The following is a 17,373-nucleotide window of genomic DNA, read 5'->3' on the forward strand; positions in this document are numbered from 1 at the left end:
GTGCTCCCAGAAGCCACTGGTGTCATGCCTCGGGTGCCCACATTGTCATGCCCCAGCCCCTTGGCCTCTGGCCCAGTTTTAGTCCCAGGTGTTTTCCAGCCCAAAGTCCTGGATGCTACGTCTGTTTTAGAGGAGTGAAGCCCAACCCCTGCCTGCCAGGATCTGGGGAGTTCATAGGGAAACTGCCAGCCAGTTCATGTATTATGAGAATGCATTTCCCCTCTTCAATCTTCAAAGTGACCAGCGACAAAAGCAATGTAAGAATTCCCTCTCAGGGCACCTCCGTGTCCAAGTCATGAACGTTTGTGATAGCTGGAAGCCCCAGGCCCATAGCAGAGCCCATTTTTAATGTACTTGATTACACTCGGGAGCCTCTAGGCTAGGCCTGGGTGATGGTCCCAGAGCTCCTTTAGATCCTGACCTGGAGTGGAGAAGGGAGACCAGGCGCTGCAGCCTTGGATCTCTGTGCTTCCTGTGCAGACCTACAAGGGCAAACTTCGTCATGGGACTCAAATGTAAATTCAAACCAGAGAGCATGTCTGCTTTCTGGCACTATGCAAATGTGGCTGGCCTTAGATTCCCCCTGAAATAACCTCTGCTTTTATCAAAGTCCTCATTCTTTGGAAGGAGATGTCATTGTTTCCCTTTAAGATGGTCCATTGGGCAATGGGCTTCCTGAGCACACTGTGCATGCATGTGTGCGCAGGGATGGCTGAAGGCAAGCTGCTCCCTCTCTCTCTCTCTCTCTCTCTCTCTCTCTCTCTCTCTCTCTCTCTCTCTCTCCTTCTCAGTACTGGGGATTGGAGCACCAGGGGTGCTCCACCACTGAGCCACACCCCCAGCTCTCTTAATATTTTCTTTTGAAACAAGTTCTCTGTAAATTGCCAAGGCTGGCCTTGAACTTGTGATCCTCCTGCCTCAGCCTCCGGAGTCACTGGGATTACAGGCATGAGCCACCACACCCAGCTGCCACCCTGTTCTTTGTGTGTTTCTTGATACATACACCAGAGCATCCCACACAGAATAGGTCCTCAGTTCAGATCTTCCATCATGAAGCTCATACTCAGACTTGAGGATGAACTTATCTGTTGCTTTGGCAACCCTGCTGCCATCCGCACATCTAGATCAGTGATATTGTGAATACGTCTACAGCTTCATTCTATAGCAACATGGCCAATCCTCCTGCTGACCAAGCAGCTGTATCCAACATGAAGATACTATAATGATGTCCTGGGTGGGAAACAAGAGTGGCAGCTACCATGCCAACGGTCTGGACCCAATGTCCTGGGAAAGTGCCCTTTTGATGTACTGCGTTAAAATTCCATTTGGACAAAGAGGCTTTGGGTTTAATTGACAACTCAGGAATGAGAAGCTCCTCTGCCAATGCCGGTGAGCTTCATGTCAAGTTTTCCCCAGGCATTCCAAGCTTACCTTTGGAAGGTCAAGAGCAGGCAGGCAAGAGTATGTGGAAAGGAAAGGAAGAGTGGGAGTGTCCCAGCAGCAGACATCCCGGTCATCATGGGGGGAGGCTCTAATCTGGAGCAAGTCTAGCTTTAGAGTTATATTTTGCCTGTAGAGGCAGACCTTCCCTCGGTAATCTTTTTAGCATCCCACTTCTTCAAAAGCAACTTGGACCCCAAAGCCCTCTTACAGCCAGGAGACATGTGAATATCCCATCAGCTGTGTGGAAGCAATAGATTGGAATCCTCCAGATAGTTCACTCAATCTCAGAATGATAAATGATCGATCATTGCATTCCTTCTAAATGAAATTAAGATGTTCAGATATATAGCTAGGGGCTTCTGGATGGGATTTCTGCATTTGAATTTCCAATGGAAAATGTATTGCTTTGGAATCCCTGGGAATGGGAAACACTCTGAATCTATATTAAGGCAAAAAACATTTGACAGTGGTGCAGAATGCTTCAGACATGTTCACTTTTTTCGTATTTAAAAGTGATTAATCATCCTAAATGCCACAAAGCCAGAAGGCCATAGTGCATAAACTCTTGGAGGAGAGAGAGGAGGCATGTACTTTGACCCTCTAAAGTGGAGGCTTTGGAAGGAGGCTGTAGATGACCTTACGATGGGAGACCCAAACTACTAAGAATCCCTTAGAAAGTGCAGAAAGTCAAGACAAAAATGTGCAGAAAACGAGTCATTTTTTTCAGTCAGTGCAGTGTAAATAAAGAGGTCGTTCTCTTCCAGTATGTATATGTACACCCCTAAAGATGTTACTTCCTTGGAAAAGTCTTGCCTACCCTCCTGTGAGGTCAGGCCAGAGTCCCAGTGATACCCTGTAAGCTGGGGATTTGCTGTCTCCATGTGCAAGGATCACACTGCTGTCCCACCACCCAGGAGCTATATTTCCCCAAAAGGATGATGGGTTAACAACAGCAATGTCTTCAAGGTGTAAGGACTGGTGCAGCGAAGCAAAAGTGTCCATGCTCAGTAGATGTCGGCAGGTCATCCTCATCCTTGATACTTGGCATGATGTTAATTAATGTGATTCACATGCTCAGTTGAATCGTTTAATGATTTTTTTTAATGTAATGTCTGACATGCTCATTTGATGAGCATCGTATAAGTCAGAGCTGTTGGCTGTCTTGTTCAATCCCAGTATCCCTAGCACTGAGTCTAGCGTCTGGTAGATGCTTTGAAAAATGTGGGAGGTAGTGAGAGATGGAAGCAGGAAAGGGAGGAGGGAGGGAGGGAGGGATGGAAGATTCTTGCGCTTTCCACAAATATAACTTGAAAGCAACATAAAATGCACACTGACCTTTTCTCTAGAGCTTGATTAAGAACTCATTTCACTTTCAGTTCTAAAGACCAAGAAGAGGCAGCATTTCCCCTGTCTTCTTTGGAGAGGATCAGGCCTCAGAGACTCTGCTTATCTTTGAAGGCTGGACTTCCTCAGGCTGGCTTGTGTTTGTCCACTTCCTTTTCAGAGATGTTCCCCTCCTGGGGAGGGCCATTTCCTTTTGTTTCAGGAAAATGATTTGGTGGTTGCTTAGAAAACACCACGTGTGCAGCCAGTGGAAATTAAACTACAGCTAATCAAATGCAAGACTCCATCGGTTTCTATCTGCCAAAAAGAAATCATTTTAAAAATGAATTTCAGATCGCTGACAACGATGACTGCACTTATGGCAGCGGGTTCGCCTGCCTGCAGCCGGCCATGGTTGGCGGCGTGCACCCAGCATTTAGAAATTAAACAAAAACAGATTGAACTTGCTGCACTGGCTGTTGCCACATCGGCACGCTAATGGGTTTAGTGACCACAACCTACCCAGGCCAGAGTGTGTCAACAGCCAAAGGACCAACCTCAGTCACTGTTTGTGCTTTGCCCAAGTTGTTACAAGCTTAATATTTTGCAGTTTATTTTTCCTGCTGTTTTGGCCTCTCCCCTCCCCTGTTTAAAGAGGGTTGCAGCCAGCCCAGGCTCATAGAGTAAAGCCACCAGGCCCTGAAGAAAGGTCTGGATGTAGATGCAGCACCTTAGCCTCTGAGGTCTCATGACCTGGTGAGATTGGGGTTCTGCCTTCTGCCTTCTTGAGCCAGTAACTTCTCATATGCATTCCGGAGATGGTTTAACCTGAAGCAAATGTGAAGAGCCTCTTGGTTTGCCACTCAAGGGGAAAAGTGGAGCCTTCCTGCCTCTCTCTCTCTCTCTCTGAACCTCCCACTTTAAGAAAGCATGAAGCATAGCATTTGCACCTTGGAGGGTGTTTCTCAGCATCACAGCCAAGCTTCAGCCCTGCCTGAGAAACAAGGGCTAACACCTCCATCTCTGGGCAGCCGCATCACACATTGAATGGGAACATGCATCACTGGGGTTGTAGGACCTTGGTGGTGAAGAGGTTAAATTGCTCAAAAGGCTGGATCTGTGGTTTCCTGCCCACACTTGCTCTAGCCTAAGGCAGGGTTTGCTGTTTGGGGAGGGGGAAAGGAGGTCTCGCCTGGACCCAGGTGGCCGACAGGCAAACCATGTTATTAAGAAGCAGGGATCGCAAAACCTTGATCTTCAAACGAGACCCCTAATTAGTCACCAGCCCAAGAGTAAATGGCATTCCACCTCTGTGAGGCGGGAAGGGCGCCTTCAAATCCTGGAGACTAATTGCCATTATTGGCTCGATGAAGATCCTGTTGTAAACACTTGTCATCTGAGCCACTTCTGGTCGGTAAACTTGAGATATCAAATTGTTCCTTCATGTTTCAAATTCTCCCAAATGCCCCTCTGGCCCCTTTTCTCAGAAGGGACATCTATTTCCTGAACATGACCACCTTCTTAGCATCCAGTATAGGAAGGTGTCTCTCGGGTTCGTGTGTGCTTTGCCAAACTCACCCTGAAAGGGACTTCTTGTCAGTAAGGGATTTAAAAAGATATTTTGCTTTATTCTCTTTTGAATAGGAACATGCATCTCCAAAATAAACTTTCACTGCAGATAGAAGGGCCTTATCCTGAAGATAATCAGGCTTCAGTTTTGGAGCCCCACAAGTACACAGATCTTGGGCAAGACCCTGAGAGGATCCCTAATGTTCTGTTCACAAGGATATATACATATATAAAGTTGTAGATGGACACAATACCTTTATATCATTTATTTATTTTTATTTTATATATTTATTTTTATTTATTTTATTTATATCACTTATTTATTTTTATGTGCTGAGGATTGAACCCAGTGCCTCTCACATGCCAGACAGGCGTTCTACCACTGAGCCACAACCCCAGCCCAAGGCCATATATTTTTGTTAAGTTTGAAGCACTCAAGATACAAAAAAGTTTGTGTATTCTTTTTCCTAAAGATGGCCTCCCCAAGGGTAGAAACATGGGGCCACACAAAACCAAGATGTGTTCTCCACTCTCCTGAGCTGTGTTTCTTATCTTTTGATCATGTATGCTTACCATTTGTGGAGATAATATTTCCTCCTTATTCTTGAACTTCTTGCTTCTTGGTCCTGTTTGGCATTTGGGAAGGGAAGGGAAAACATCTTCAGGCCATGTGCATGGTACTAGGTTTCATCTGAATTTACTCTTGATCTTGGAGAATGTTTCAAGGGCTTGAGAACAAGAGACTCTGGGTCCATCCCCTTCCAGGGCAGCGTAGATAATACCAAACTTAGAGAGTCAAAGAGGCCAACCTTAAGAGAGGTCCATATATATTTTTTAATTTTTTTTAAATAAAAAATTGGGGATTGTCCCAGAGCTTCAGGAGCAGAGATCCTATTATCCAGACCCTTTCATGGCAGCCAGTATGTTAAAGGAGATAGAGAAGGAAAAGGAATAAGGTAGTTAATAATATCTTAATAGTCCTTGGAAAAACGAGTTTTCTATTCATTATTTTTCTTCTTGGTACTGGGGATTGAACCCAGGGTACAACAGTACCACTGAGCTGTATCACCAGCCCTTTTAATTTTTTTATGCTGAGTTGTTGAAACTGGTCTCTAAGTTGTGATCCTCCTGCCTCAGCCTTCTGAGTCACTAAGGTGACAGGTGTGTGCCACTGCCCCTATTCACCTTTAAGATCGACTTTTTTTGGCTGGGGTTGTGGCTCAGTGGTAGAGCGTTGGCCTAGCATGCATGAGGCTAAATTTGATCCTCAGTACCACATAAAAATAAAATAAAGGTATTGTGTCCACCTGCAAATAAAAAATAAAAAAAAAATAGATTGACTTCTTTGCAAGCATCAACAGTCTCCGAGGTGACGGATTCCATGTTAATATCTGCAGCAGACTCTGTTGCAGGGCCAAATGTCACATAATGGCAAAGAGCTGCTTTCTACTGAAGCTCAACTTCCCAACTGTTTCTTGAGTCAGTCAAGGAGTTGCTATTACTCAGCAATAATTCCTTCCTGTGAACAGTTTGGGGTGGGACAGGAAGGTGAAAGTTTTTAGTGTAAGTTTAGGATATTTGCTTGTAGAATTCCATTATCTGTGTGATGAGAGGGATGGTTTCTCTGTGCAGGTAATCTAGTGACCTCCTTTGACTAGGAGCACACAGAAGCACCAGCTTTACCTAAGTGGAGTTCTCCATGATGACTTGGACAATTTTCCCTGTCTCCAGAGCAAGGGTGTTTTGTTTGTTGAATCAGCCTCCATCCCCAATGTCATTAGCAGCACCCCCAAAGATTCCCAAAGCATTATTTTCACCTATACATTTCACTGATTCGAGATGTTAGAAATTGTATGACAAACTTTCAGTTATTTTAACTAGTCGAGGAAAGAAAGACTAACATCGGTTTTGACAACAAACAAAACCAGTTTTTGTTCTATCAGTTATGTTTAAAAGATTCCAATTTCAAACTAAACACAATGTGTGGTTATTCTGTCAGCGATTTATATAGCCACCAGGGCGCCACAGTTACACACTGCATACATCATTGTATTTTTAAAATGTACTTAATGAACATTTTTTTTCTTTTCTAGTAACTACTTCATTGCCTTAAATGAATGCATTCCAATAGAATTTGTAACAAATGACCACTTTGTGTTTGCATTAATGCCAAACACGTTTAACAAATTTTTAACAAGGAACCCTGGCAAAATGCCAAACTCCTAGAGGGACACTGAAGGAATGCTATAAATTTAAACTAGATTTTACCTTTTCACTTAGCTCAGCAAGTGTCTTAGGTGTCTCGCTATCTCAGGATTTCAGCATTTCTATCTTATGTCAGATGGGTTGTACATTTTCATTATTTTTATTACTTAGGTTGTACCTATTTCCACAGGACTCTTAAACCTATGAAACCATGTCTGATATAATATGAAACAATTTAGAAATAGACCTTTATCTGCAGAATTGTTCATATTTTACACAGGCAGGTAAATGCATAGACATGCTTACCAAAATAGCACTGTTTAAAACAAAACAGTCAGCCAATTGTGTACAAAAACAATCAATTAGACCAATGGTTCTCAGCTGGGTAAGGTTTGTGTGTGTGTGTGCGCGCGCGCGCGCGCGCGCACGCACACACACACACACACACACACACACACACACACCGCCCCAGGGATATTTGGTAATAGCTGGAGACATTTTGATTGTCATGACTGGGAGAGGGGCAGTGCTACTGGCATCTCATGGGGAGTGGCCAGGGAACTTGCCAAACATCCTTCAATGCACAGGACCACCCCTCCCCCAACCAAGAATTGTTCAGCCTCAAATGTCCACAGCACTGAGATTGAGAAACACTGGAGTAGGGTGGCAAAGGCATTTGACTACAGGGATAAAGAATATATTCTCTGAAGAAAAAATGGCAACCAAACACATTTCTCATCAACCAGTGTTTTAAAGATTACATAGAGTAGCTAACATTGGTTTGAGTGACAGATGTCGATTTTTGCTTCTGATGCCTTGCATAGAAAAGAGTCCAGTTCATAATACTTTGGCCCAAAATGTAGATGAAAATGCTGCTGGGGCTGACTGGTGGAGGGAGAAGGCACAAGACCTGCCATAGAGTGCCAATCCCTGTCCCCGGGGTGAAGGTTGTTACTGGGCACGGGGAATGGTCTCTTAGGCAAGGCTAGAGGTAGATGGGGTGCTGCATGACCACGAGATCATTTCAGTCATTTTGTGGATAAGCCCTTATATTTCAATAGCTACATAATTATTATAACGTGTAGTAGACAGGTATTGGTTCCATTATAGTTTTAAAATAAATCTTTCTTTAAAGAGAAATTTATGTTTTCAGAGAAAAAGAAAAATATTAGATGCTTCAAGTGTTATGGACAAGTTATTGGAAAAGTAAGACACAGAGACCAAGGGTTAGGAAATCCTGGTCCCACTGTAAAGGGAGTGGGGCTCTGGAGCCAAAAAGATGTGGTTCAAAGGAGACCCAGTCAATCCCCCCCAAGTTCAGTTCCCTCATCTGCCTCAAGGGTTATTAACCAACCAGGTCAGTGCCATGGTGCCGTCAAACTTGTTTGAGATAATTCATGTAAAAGCAGAGTGCGGTAGCAGATAGCCAGTCCCAAATGTGAGCTATTAATAATTCTGACCACAAAAATAATGACAAAAATAAATCCTAAGGAGACATAGCAGTATGTGCTGCCGTTTCCATGTATACATCGCCTATCAATCAGAATCCCTTCACTGAAAATATTATAGAGGAGTTCCACCCAGCGCACAGCAACCCAGGGCAAAATTGAGTCCTGAGGTCGCCTCCTCCGGCAAGCCCTGTCATCCTAACAGGGGTTGCAATCCTGAGCCCGGGGCTGGCTGGGCTCACCCCACCCCCGCCCCGCCCCCAGCCCTTTGGGCTCTGAAGTGTTACATTTTATTGCCCCGTGGAGCTGTAGGAGGCCACTCTCAAGGTAAAAATGTTGCTTTCCACTCATATTTTTGAATTATGGCTTCAAGGTGGTTGCTCCTATCAAGAAAATTAAATGATTTAACATAATTTGTTGCCACTTTGATCACAACAATAATAAATAAATCTTCATGGGGAAAACGGGAAACCCATTCTGCCCCGTTTTTAAAAAAGATGTTAAGTAATAACACAGATGTAGTTATAGGGTTTTTTTTTTCTTAAGCAGAAACGACACTATTGGGTTTTCCTGTGAGCAGAGTTGCTTGGTGGAGCTGTTCTGCAGGATGCCCGCAGCCTCCAGCAGGAGCAGCTCTCCTTCCACCAACCGTTGTTAATTAGTCTATCAGGAGCTCGCCTTTTATGTGGGCACCATGTGTAATACGTTAGGGGCATCCAAAGCTGCTGTGAATGGGTGTCTGTTTTTGTACCTGGGGGCGTACTGCACACATTTGGAAAGCACATGGAGTATAATGGACATTAGCCCAGATGTCAAAAATAGCCTGCGTTTTACTACTGTTATTAAACAGTTTCCCCTTTAACCCCTCCGTGTTTACCAAAGACCCCTTTCTCCCAGCCTGTTCCTGCAAATCACTACTGAAAGGGCAGGAGAAGAAAGCCATAATCGGGCAGGTGTCTTTATTCCAAAGAAAAACAGTCTGAAGGAATATTTGTGAGACACCACAGGTTTATAGCCTGCTCTCCTGGGGGCGCTTGTCCTGGGGTAGAATCTCACTGCTGTTCTGGCCTGGCCCACCGCCCCTCCTGCTCCCGCCCCTGAGCCAAGCAACACCATCCACCCAGGACCGATTCCTTTTTTCCCACAAAGGAAATAGCTTTTTATTTTAGTTAAGATACTATTCACACATTCTTCAGTTTAAAATATCCAAAATAAGGCCAAAAAAAAAAAATCCTAAGTAGAAAACTTCTAAACAACCCCCAGAGGAAAATATTAATATTCTGGTATGTACACTTGCAAATGTTTACATTTATGCGTATATAGATGTAAAAATAAGGTTGAATCATTCCTATACAATGGTAATCTGCCTTTTTTTTTTTCACTGAAAAGTAGTTGGGGACATCTTTTCCTATCAAAAAACAGATGGCCAGGTGAGATTTGCATGCTTATAATCCCAGCTGCTCCGGAGGCTGAGGCAGGAGGATCAGGAGTTTAAAGCCAGCTCAGCAACAGCAAGGTGCTAAGCAACTCAGTGAGACCCTCTCGCTAAATAAAATATGAAATAGGGCTGGGGATGAGGCTCATTGGCTGAGTGAAGGCTCTGGAAGTATCCTCCTGCACACTCACTCAGGTTATTGGCAGATTGAAGAGTCTCATCATTATAGGACCTAGGTTCCTGTTTTCTTGCTGCCCATTGGCTGGGAGCTACCTCACAACCTGAACAAAGCTCTCAGGTTCTTACCCTATGGCTCCCTCTGAGTCAGCACTTGAACCTCTACGGTGTACCAGACTTCAATGACTTTCTTTTTTGCAACAGTGGGAGGAAAGTCTCTGCTAATGAGGGCTCCTATCATTACATTTGGTCCATTCAGACAGTAGTCTCCCTTTTGGTGAACTTAAAAGTCAACTGTTAGTACCCTTCAATACCTTTGTAGAGTTGTACAATGGTCATCTGATATCGTTTTAGTTCCAGCGTTAGGGATTTATGGTGGGAAATCTTACGGAGGAAGGTAGACATTAGGATTCTGCCTCTAATGACTAATATCTGTGGAATGAGTAAACTGACCTGTTCTAGAGACTGTATAAGGAACAAGAGATCCCAAGTGAGCAAGACTGGCCTTTGTGCCCTGCCCTCACAGAGCTTACAGTCTAGACTGTGACGGTTTAGCAGAAGTATTATTGGATGGTAATATATTTTATTGGATTCAGTATGTCTCAAATATCATTTTGACATGAAATCAGTGTAAAAAAAAGTCACACGGGGCTGGGATTGTAGTTCAGTGGTAGAGCGCTCGCCTAGCTCATTGCAAGGCACTGGGTTTGATCCTCAGCAACACATAAAAATAAACAAAATAAAGGTATTGTGTCAAACAACAACAACAACAACAACAACAAAAGTTTTAAATGTCACACAGATTATTTACCTTTTATTAATATTAAATTTTCAAAATTGGGACTGGGGTCATGGCTCAATAATAGAGCCCTTGCTTAACATGTGTGAGGCACTGGGTTCAACTCTCAGCACCACATATAAATAAATAACAATAAAGGCTGATTTAAATTTTTTTTCAAAATCTGATGTGTGTTTCAGTCTCACAACATATCTCAGTGTGGACCAGCCACACTTCAAGTGCTCAGTGGCCACCCATGTACAGCAGTTTTGAGATCCTGCAATGAAGGGTTCCTAGAAGGCACAACTTATAGGCGGAGACTGAAGAAGAAATGGGTATTAATCAGATTGACAGCTGCTGTGGGTGCATGTTAGAGAGACAAGCAGTGAGAATAAAGGAACAGCAAGTTCAGCATAGGTGGAACTGAAGAGACGGATGTTAGAGCTGAGAGTTGAGCTCAAAAGAGAGTCCAAAGGAGGCCTCTCCAGCGTGGCCTGAGGCATGGGTCTGCCATTCTGGGGCCACAGGACTGTAAACGGGCTGTAAACAGGGTTATAAAGTATAAATGGGGACTGTAGGATGGAGTGATTGTCCCCTGGAAATAGCATTTTTGGCTGCTCCAAGAGACTGCAGAGTTGGGTGCTGTCGAAGAGGATTCTGGGGGTAGTTAGGGCTGCTGGCCTCACCATCCAGGTGAGGGAGGACTGGCCAGAGTTCATCCAAGCCACATATTTCATTTGCATTGCTTAATGATGGCTTGAAATAGCTGCCTGCCTGTGCAGACACCAGAGTCTTTGGCATTCTCATTAGTCGGTATGACCTGAGAAATGTGGTGTAGCAACCACCAAATGGGTGAAGCAGCCCCATTGCTTCATTGACCGAAGCCAAGATTCCTTTTTTAAAAACATAATCTCATGTGGCCCTCAACAAGGGATCATCTGAGGATCCCCCCGACCAGCCCATTTCAGCCGCTCAGTGAATGGATTTTTTGATGGAGGAGTGGCAATACTTTTCAAGAAATCTCCACAGAGTAAACCTTACCCCAAACAGTGAAGCTGCACTCAGGAGGCCCGTATTCTGCCCCGTGACCTGTTGCTCAGCTGGAAACCTTTCTCACGACTGAATAAATGATTGTTCTTTGCTACTTTATCTTGGAATAACATCAAGGACATTGGACATTCACCGTAATTATTTTTCACTCGTTTCCCCATATGTAAAAAAAAAAAAAAAAAATGACCTGTGTATTTTAATACTGCTTTGGGTTTCTCTTTACCTTTTAATCATGTGGCCTCTTATTATATTGGTCAGCCCTTTAAGAGGATGATTAAGAAATGCTTAATGCACAAAAGAATTAGAGCTATGCACAGCTCATGAAACAGAAGGCGTGCTCTGACTTACAATTTTCATACAAAGTTTGCAGAGATTTTATGTGCCAGAATGAGTAATATGATCTGCTCTAGGAACTCCCTAACTTTCTGGCTCTGCAAAAGTCATTTTTTTTTTTTTGCCCCGATTCAAGTTTCTTAACCAGAAGAGCTACACCAAACTCCTCAGAGTATGAATTAGCAGAGTTCATCCAAGCCACATATTTCATTTGCATTGCTTAATGATGGCTTGAAATAGCTGCCTACCTGTGCAGACACCAGAGTCTTTGGCATTCTCATTAGTCAGTATGACCTGAGAAATGTGGTGTAGCAACCTCCAAATCAGATGGCTCAGGCTATCTGAAAAATGTGGTGTCTGTGTGTGTCTGTGTGTGTGCACAAGGCATGAGTGTGATGTGTGTGTGTGTTTGATCTTTCCCCTCCCTGCAGTGGTCCCCAGATGGATCTCGCTGTGCCATTGCCCTGTGTCTGGAAACTCCCCAAGCACTCAGAGACCCCATGTGAATAACAATGGCAGAAACACACACACTGAGCATCAGCTATGGAAGAAAGCAGTGTGGATGGTCCCTCTGCTCACCCAGCTCAGGACAATTTGCAGTGCCCTCTTCTTCACCCAGGCTGCAGTTGTGTTTCACAATCCCATAACCCACCCTGGATGGTGATAACAGTTTGGAGCACTCTGGACGCCTATCCCCAGGGAATGAAGAAGGCACGTAGATGACTGTTGCATCTATGTTTGGCGAGAAGGATATGCTCGCGCCATGGGATGTGGTGATGGAAGCCAACTCTGTTGCAATCTCTATTTAAGGAGATGTCAATATTAATTTAAAATTTCTCTTGTATAACATGAAGTTTACCAGTTTAACCATTTTAAGAGTATGTTTCAGTGGCACTGAGTAACTCTACCAGATTGTACTACTCTATTTACTTCCAGAACTTTTTCATTACCCCAAATCATTCTGTACCCATTGACAAAAAAACTCCCCATTCCCCTCTCACTCTCTCCAGCCTCTGGTAATTTTATAATCTATTTTCTGCATCTATGAATTGGTCGATTTTGTATATTTCATGTAAAGAAATCATACAGTACTTGTCTTTTGGGGGCAGAGGGTGTAGTTTATTTCACTTAGCATGACGTCTTCAAGATCCATCCATTTGTGGATTGCCTTAGAACTTCACTTCTTTTTATACCCCCATGCCACATTTCATTTCTCCATTCATCTGGGGATGAATGGCTATTGTGAATAATTATACTTTGAATAATTATGTACAAGTATCTGAGTTCCTATTTTCAGACCTGTTGGCTATCTACCTATGAGTGGAATCACTGCTCCAACGTTCTTTCAAATGGTTGCTGTTGATGGTGTATAAGTAAATGTGAAAGAGTGTTTTTGGTATCTTAACTGTATTTAACTCTCTAATCTCTAAGAGACAAGTTTTAAAAAAAATTAAAACCAGAGTCATTGTAAAAAATATTTTTAGGCGGTGGGGGAGACGCAAATTTTTGTCATGTGGAAATAATCACGGAGCTGGGCCTGGTGGCGCACACCTGTAATCCCAGTAGTTTGGGAGGCTGAGGCAGGAGGAATGCAAGTTCAAAGGCAGCCTCAGCAACTTAGCAAGGCCCTTATGCAACTCAGCAGGACTCTGTCTCTAAATAAAATATAAAAAGGGCTGGGGACGTGGCTCAGTGGTTAGGTGCTCCTGGGTTCAATTCCTGGTACCAAAAAAAGAAAAAAGAAATAATCACTGAAACCTTTTGGCCTATCTCTCTTCTCTGTGTACCTATAATGTGACATAGCTTGAGTGAGGTGTCTTCTCAGCTGCCTTTGCAGGACATGGTTTAACTTTCTGTTCACTTTGTCCCTTCTCTGTGTTCCCTCCCCATTGTCCCTTCCCCAAGAGAGTGGCAAAGAGGCAATGCTGGGGTGGGGGATGGGAGAAATCCTGCCAGGCTTAGTTCAGATATTGCAGCCTGTTTCTTTCCCCGCTAAATCATGCCCTTTCTTGTTGCAGCTATCAGAAGGGCTGAACCCAGGGGAAGTGCAGCTCTGCGGCAATATTCTGACACTCCTTTGCAGTGGGCTCATGTCACTGTCCTCCACCACCACCGGGAGCGGCTCAGCAGAACCAAAGGGGAGTTTTCACTTTCATTCTCCAGTGCAGTTTTGTTCGACTTGGTATTTCCTTCATCCTCTCATGTCGTTTCTCATGGATTGGGATTGGAAAGGAAGAATACACAGGTGGAGAAAAATGACACATCCTCCATTTTATGTTGGGATTTGGGCATTGAACATGGGACCATCTCTTCTGAATGCATTTATTTGATAGCGTTTTATTTCTGTTACTTACCTTCATTGGATATGTTGGAACTCCATGGGATTTTAAGTATGGATTCAGCTTCTGTTGGACCGCTAGCTTCATCTCCAGTTATCCTGCTGGTTCCGTCTCAGTGGTCATTCCTAATGCATTAGATTACCAACCAGTGTACATTTGTACATTTGTCGCGCCCGAGTGAGTGGTGTTGGCAGTGTTTGTCAACCACGGTGCAAGGAGCATTTGACAAAGAAACCAAAACACCAAAAAGGGCGAGCCTTTACCCTCCTCTGTTTCTTTAATCCGCTGTTCGAAGAACCGTGTTTTTGATGGTACAAACCAGTAGTTACCTCTGGGCCAGGTTGGAAATGATATCAATTTTTTAAACCACTAATACTTGCCAAGAAATCGCCTTATGAGAATATGGTGTGTGTCTCTGGCAATGCATGGCACATCTAAATTGTTCATTCATAATTTTCTTTCCCTGCTTAGGTATTGGAAGTGGCAACAGCCTGAGGCGCCTGCATATCAACTCCTTGTGCTCCCTGCACCCCAGGGCTGGGATTGATCCAGCCTCAGGCTGTTGCCATTCCCGTACTCCCAGGTCTCCATGAAGAAGCTGGGACGCCTTCACACTTCAAGATCCAAAAGCTGTGCAAACAGTGTAAGCTTAGATCTTCTAGACAGGAAGGGTCATTTCTCATTTTTTTTAAATGTCTGCAACATGGATTCCAAAGCATTTTCAGCATCAAACACGAAAACATTGATGAATGAGGAATAATCCCCAAAGCTGTGTATCTGTATATAGCCTGACACAACACGTATGTGGATACAGAGTCATTATTTAAAGCACATGCCAGGGAAAGAGACCCAATTTCAAGGTCTTTTACATATAGTGACATGGTACTAAGGAGAATTCAACTCTTACTGCTTCCTCTGAAGATGAAAAAAAAAATTAAAGTTGTAGTAACTTCGTAAAACTCACAACTGAGTCTGGCAAAACACGTGCAACTCATGTATTGATCCATTTTCTTGTCGATGGAAGAAACCCTTCCACGTGGATGCAAGTGGGAGATGAAAACCTGCATTTTTAAAGGACAAACAGTGAATTTAAGCATGAGTGGCCTTAATAAATATAGTTGTCTTTTTTTGCTGCTGTGGAAAGGATTCTAAACAGATATTCCTGAAGTCCTGCATTGAATTTAGTCATTATTACTTTTTAAAATGTTGGTGCAATTAACTCTGGACCTCTCTCGTGAGCCATAGAGATATTAAAAGACAAACTTCTTATTTGTTGGGGAAGATAAAACCATCTCTAAGCTGCACCCTTCCCTCTCGGTGCATCAGGAGTCATATATTCAAGCTGGTTTCTTGCTTCTGGCTTTGTTCTTGTCGTCAGGATAGCAAACTATGTAAAAGCTTTCGTGTTACATAAACAATCCAAATACATTCATGTTTAAAAAGTTTGTCCTTTAACTATTCAAGGGATCTAGGTCTCGGTTGGAGGAGTGAGCAGAGTTCTTTGCAAGCTTATTTAGTACATTTTGACACGATGTCGCACTGAAACCACAGGCCACAGACATATCCCCATGAACAGTTTGTCCTCACTGCCTCCTGTAACCAGGTCCTGGCCTAAACTCTGCAACTGAATACTTGAAGTAGGAAGTACGAAATCCAGTAGGGAAAGTAGGGTCCTTAAAATAGGAAAAAAAAAAAAAATTTAAATACAAATAAATACACCTGACCATAATAGTTAGCTATTTCTATGTCCGTGCCAATTTTGTCACAGATATTGTTTGGGGGATCATTTTGACCCTACTTTTGTTGGTTGAAAGTATGATTGACCTTACCTATATGCAAGCATCTAATTTAGTCTCTTAAAATTAAATTCTATCTACAGTATCTTTTTCTCATTTCATGTCATATTCTCTAATGTTTGGGGGTTACACACACATGAAAAAATCCCTTTCACACATTGAAAATAGCCTCTGGGTTTACAACAAACACTGTGAAGTTGGGAAGCTATTTCCTTTGCACAAACTTTAGCAAGTTCCCTTCTAATCATAATGCAGTTGGAAAAAAAAAAGTTTGGGCTAACATTTAGGAAAAGTTGGTCTGAGTCTTTCTGTGGGCAGACGCAGGCTTGTAATTTCTACCCCATTTGATTTCTATGTACAGTCTCAATTTTGTATTTAATGATTTTTGTGTATCCAGTGTGCACGTTAACAGCGTGTCGACTTCCATTTGAGAGTGGGTTTTACTTTTTAAACAGTGTTTCTGATGAGACCTCAAATGTGTTGACATCAGCTCTCTCTGCGACGTTTTGTTTTTTTTTTGTGTGTAGAGTGGCGTTTGAATGCTGCCAGGGGTCAGTGTATCTACTTCCCTGAGACCCTCGTTTGATAGTGCTTCTTGTAATATTTCTTCAAGTGAGTGGCATGTGGGTTGTGATATTGACCATGTGATTATGGACATCGATATGAAAAAAATAAAAATAAGGAACCCTGGAAACTACCAGTGGGCATGTATTAGCCAGTCATTGTAACCTTGTGTCTAGTAGAAGTACAATGTACAAGGTATGTACAGTTCATAAATTTGTTATCATGTGTATGAGAAGTACTTTGTGCTGATCGCCTTATTTATATTCATCAAATAAACCTTGTTTTCTTTCTGAAGTGAGTTCACTCCATCTCTAATATTCCAATTGTAGCAGTCTTTAATATTTGGGGGGAATGAATACCCACTGGAAGAATCCTATGGACTTGGAAGGAAAACAAACAAAAAAAGTCATGGACTCATATAAACTGGAAAAACAAAGTATAAATATTCCATCATGTCTGGCTAGCTCTATAGAGGTTCAAATCAAGATATTAAGTTATTAGCACAATCTTCTTCCCTCCCTCTCTTTCTCATCTTTTAGTCCTTCCCTCTCCCTCTTTCCCCATCTCTCCTTATCCCTCCCTCTCTTTCTCCTTTCCAACTTTTCTTCCTCTTCCTCTAACTCTTCCTCTCTCCTCCTTCTCTTCCTGTCTTCTTCCCCTGAACTTTCCATTCGGTTGGCTCTGTCTCTTCTAAGCTCTCTCCCCTCAATGAATGGCAAAGACAGCTTGTCTCCCAATAGTTTTGAGTATTGGGGGATTTTTAGAAGAGACCCTCTTGACCTCCCAGAATCCACATCTGTCTCCTCAAGGGGTAGTTGATCCTTTTTAGATCATACACCCAATGACCGTATTTCAGGGAGCTGGAGGGGGATGCCGTGGGATTGACAGCCTCACAGCTTGTGGGAGGGGTAGT

General features: G+C 43.1%; 1 protein-coding gene across 1 annotated transcript in view; it reads left to right on the plus strand.

Moving 5' to 3' along the window:
- ERC2 (ELKS/RAB6-interacting/CAST family member 2) overlaps positions 1–14,127 on the plus strand; it is a 908,750-nt gene extending 894,623 nt beyond the window's left edge. Inside the window, 3 exon segments of the mRNA XM_081286503.1 lie at positions 13,780–13,845; positions 13,848–13,983; positions 13,986–14,127. Of these exon segments, the coding sequence (XP_081142629.1) occupies positions 13,780–13,845; positions 13,848–13,983; positions 13,986–14,020 (237 nt within the window). The 3' untranslated portion in view covers positions 14,021–14,127.
- Positions 14,128–17,373: the final 3,246 nt, after the last annotated feature.

The sequence above is a fragment of the Spermophilus citellus genome (assembly GCF_964194105.1).
Source record: "Spermophilus citellus genome assembly, chromosome: 3".
NCBI lineage: Eukaryota > Metazoa > Chordata > Mammalia > Rodentia > Sciuridae > Spermophilus > Spermophilus citellus.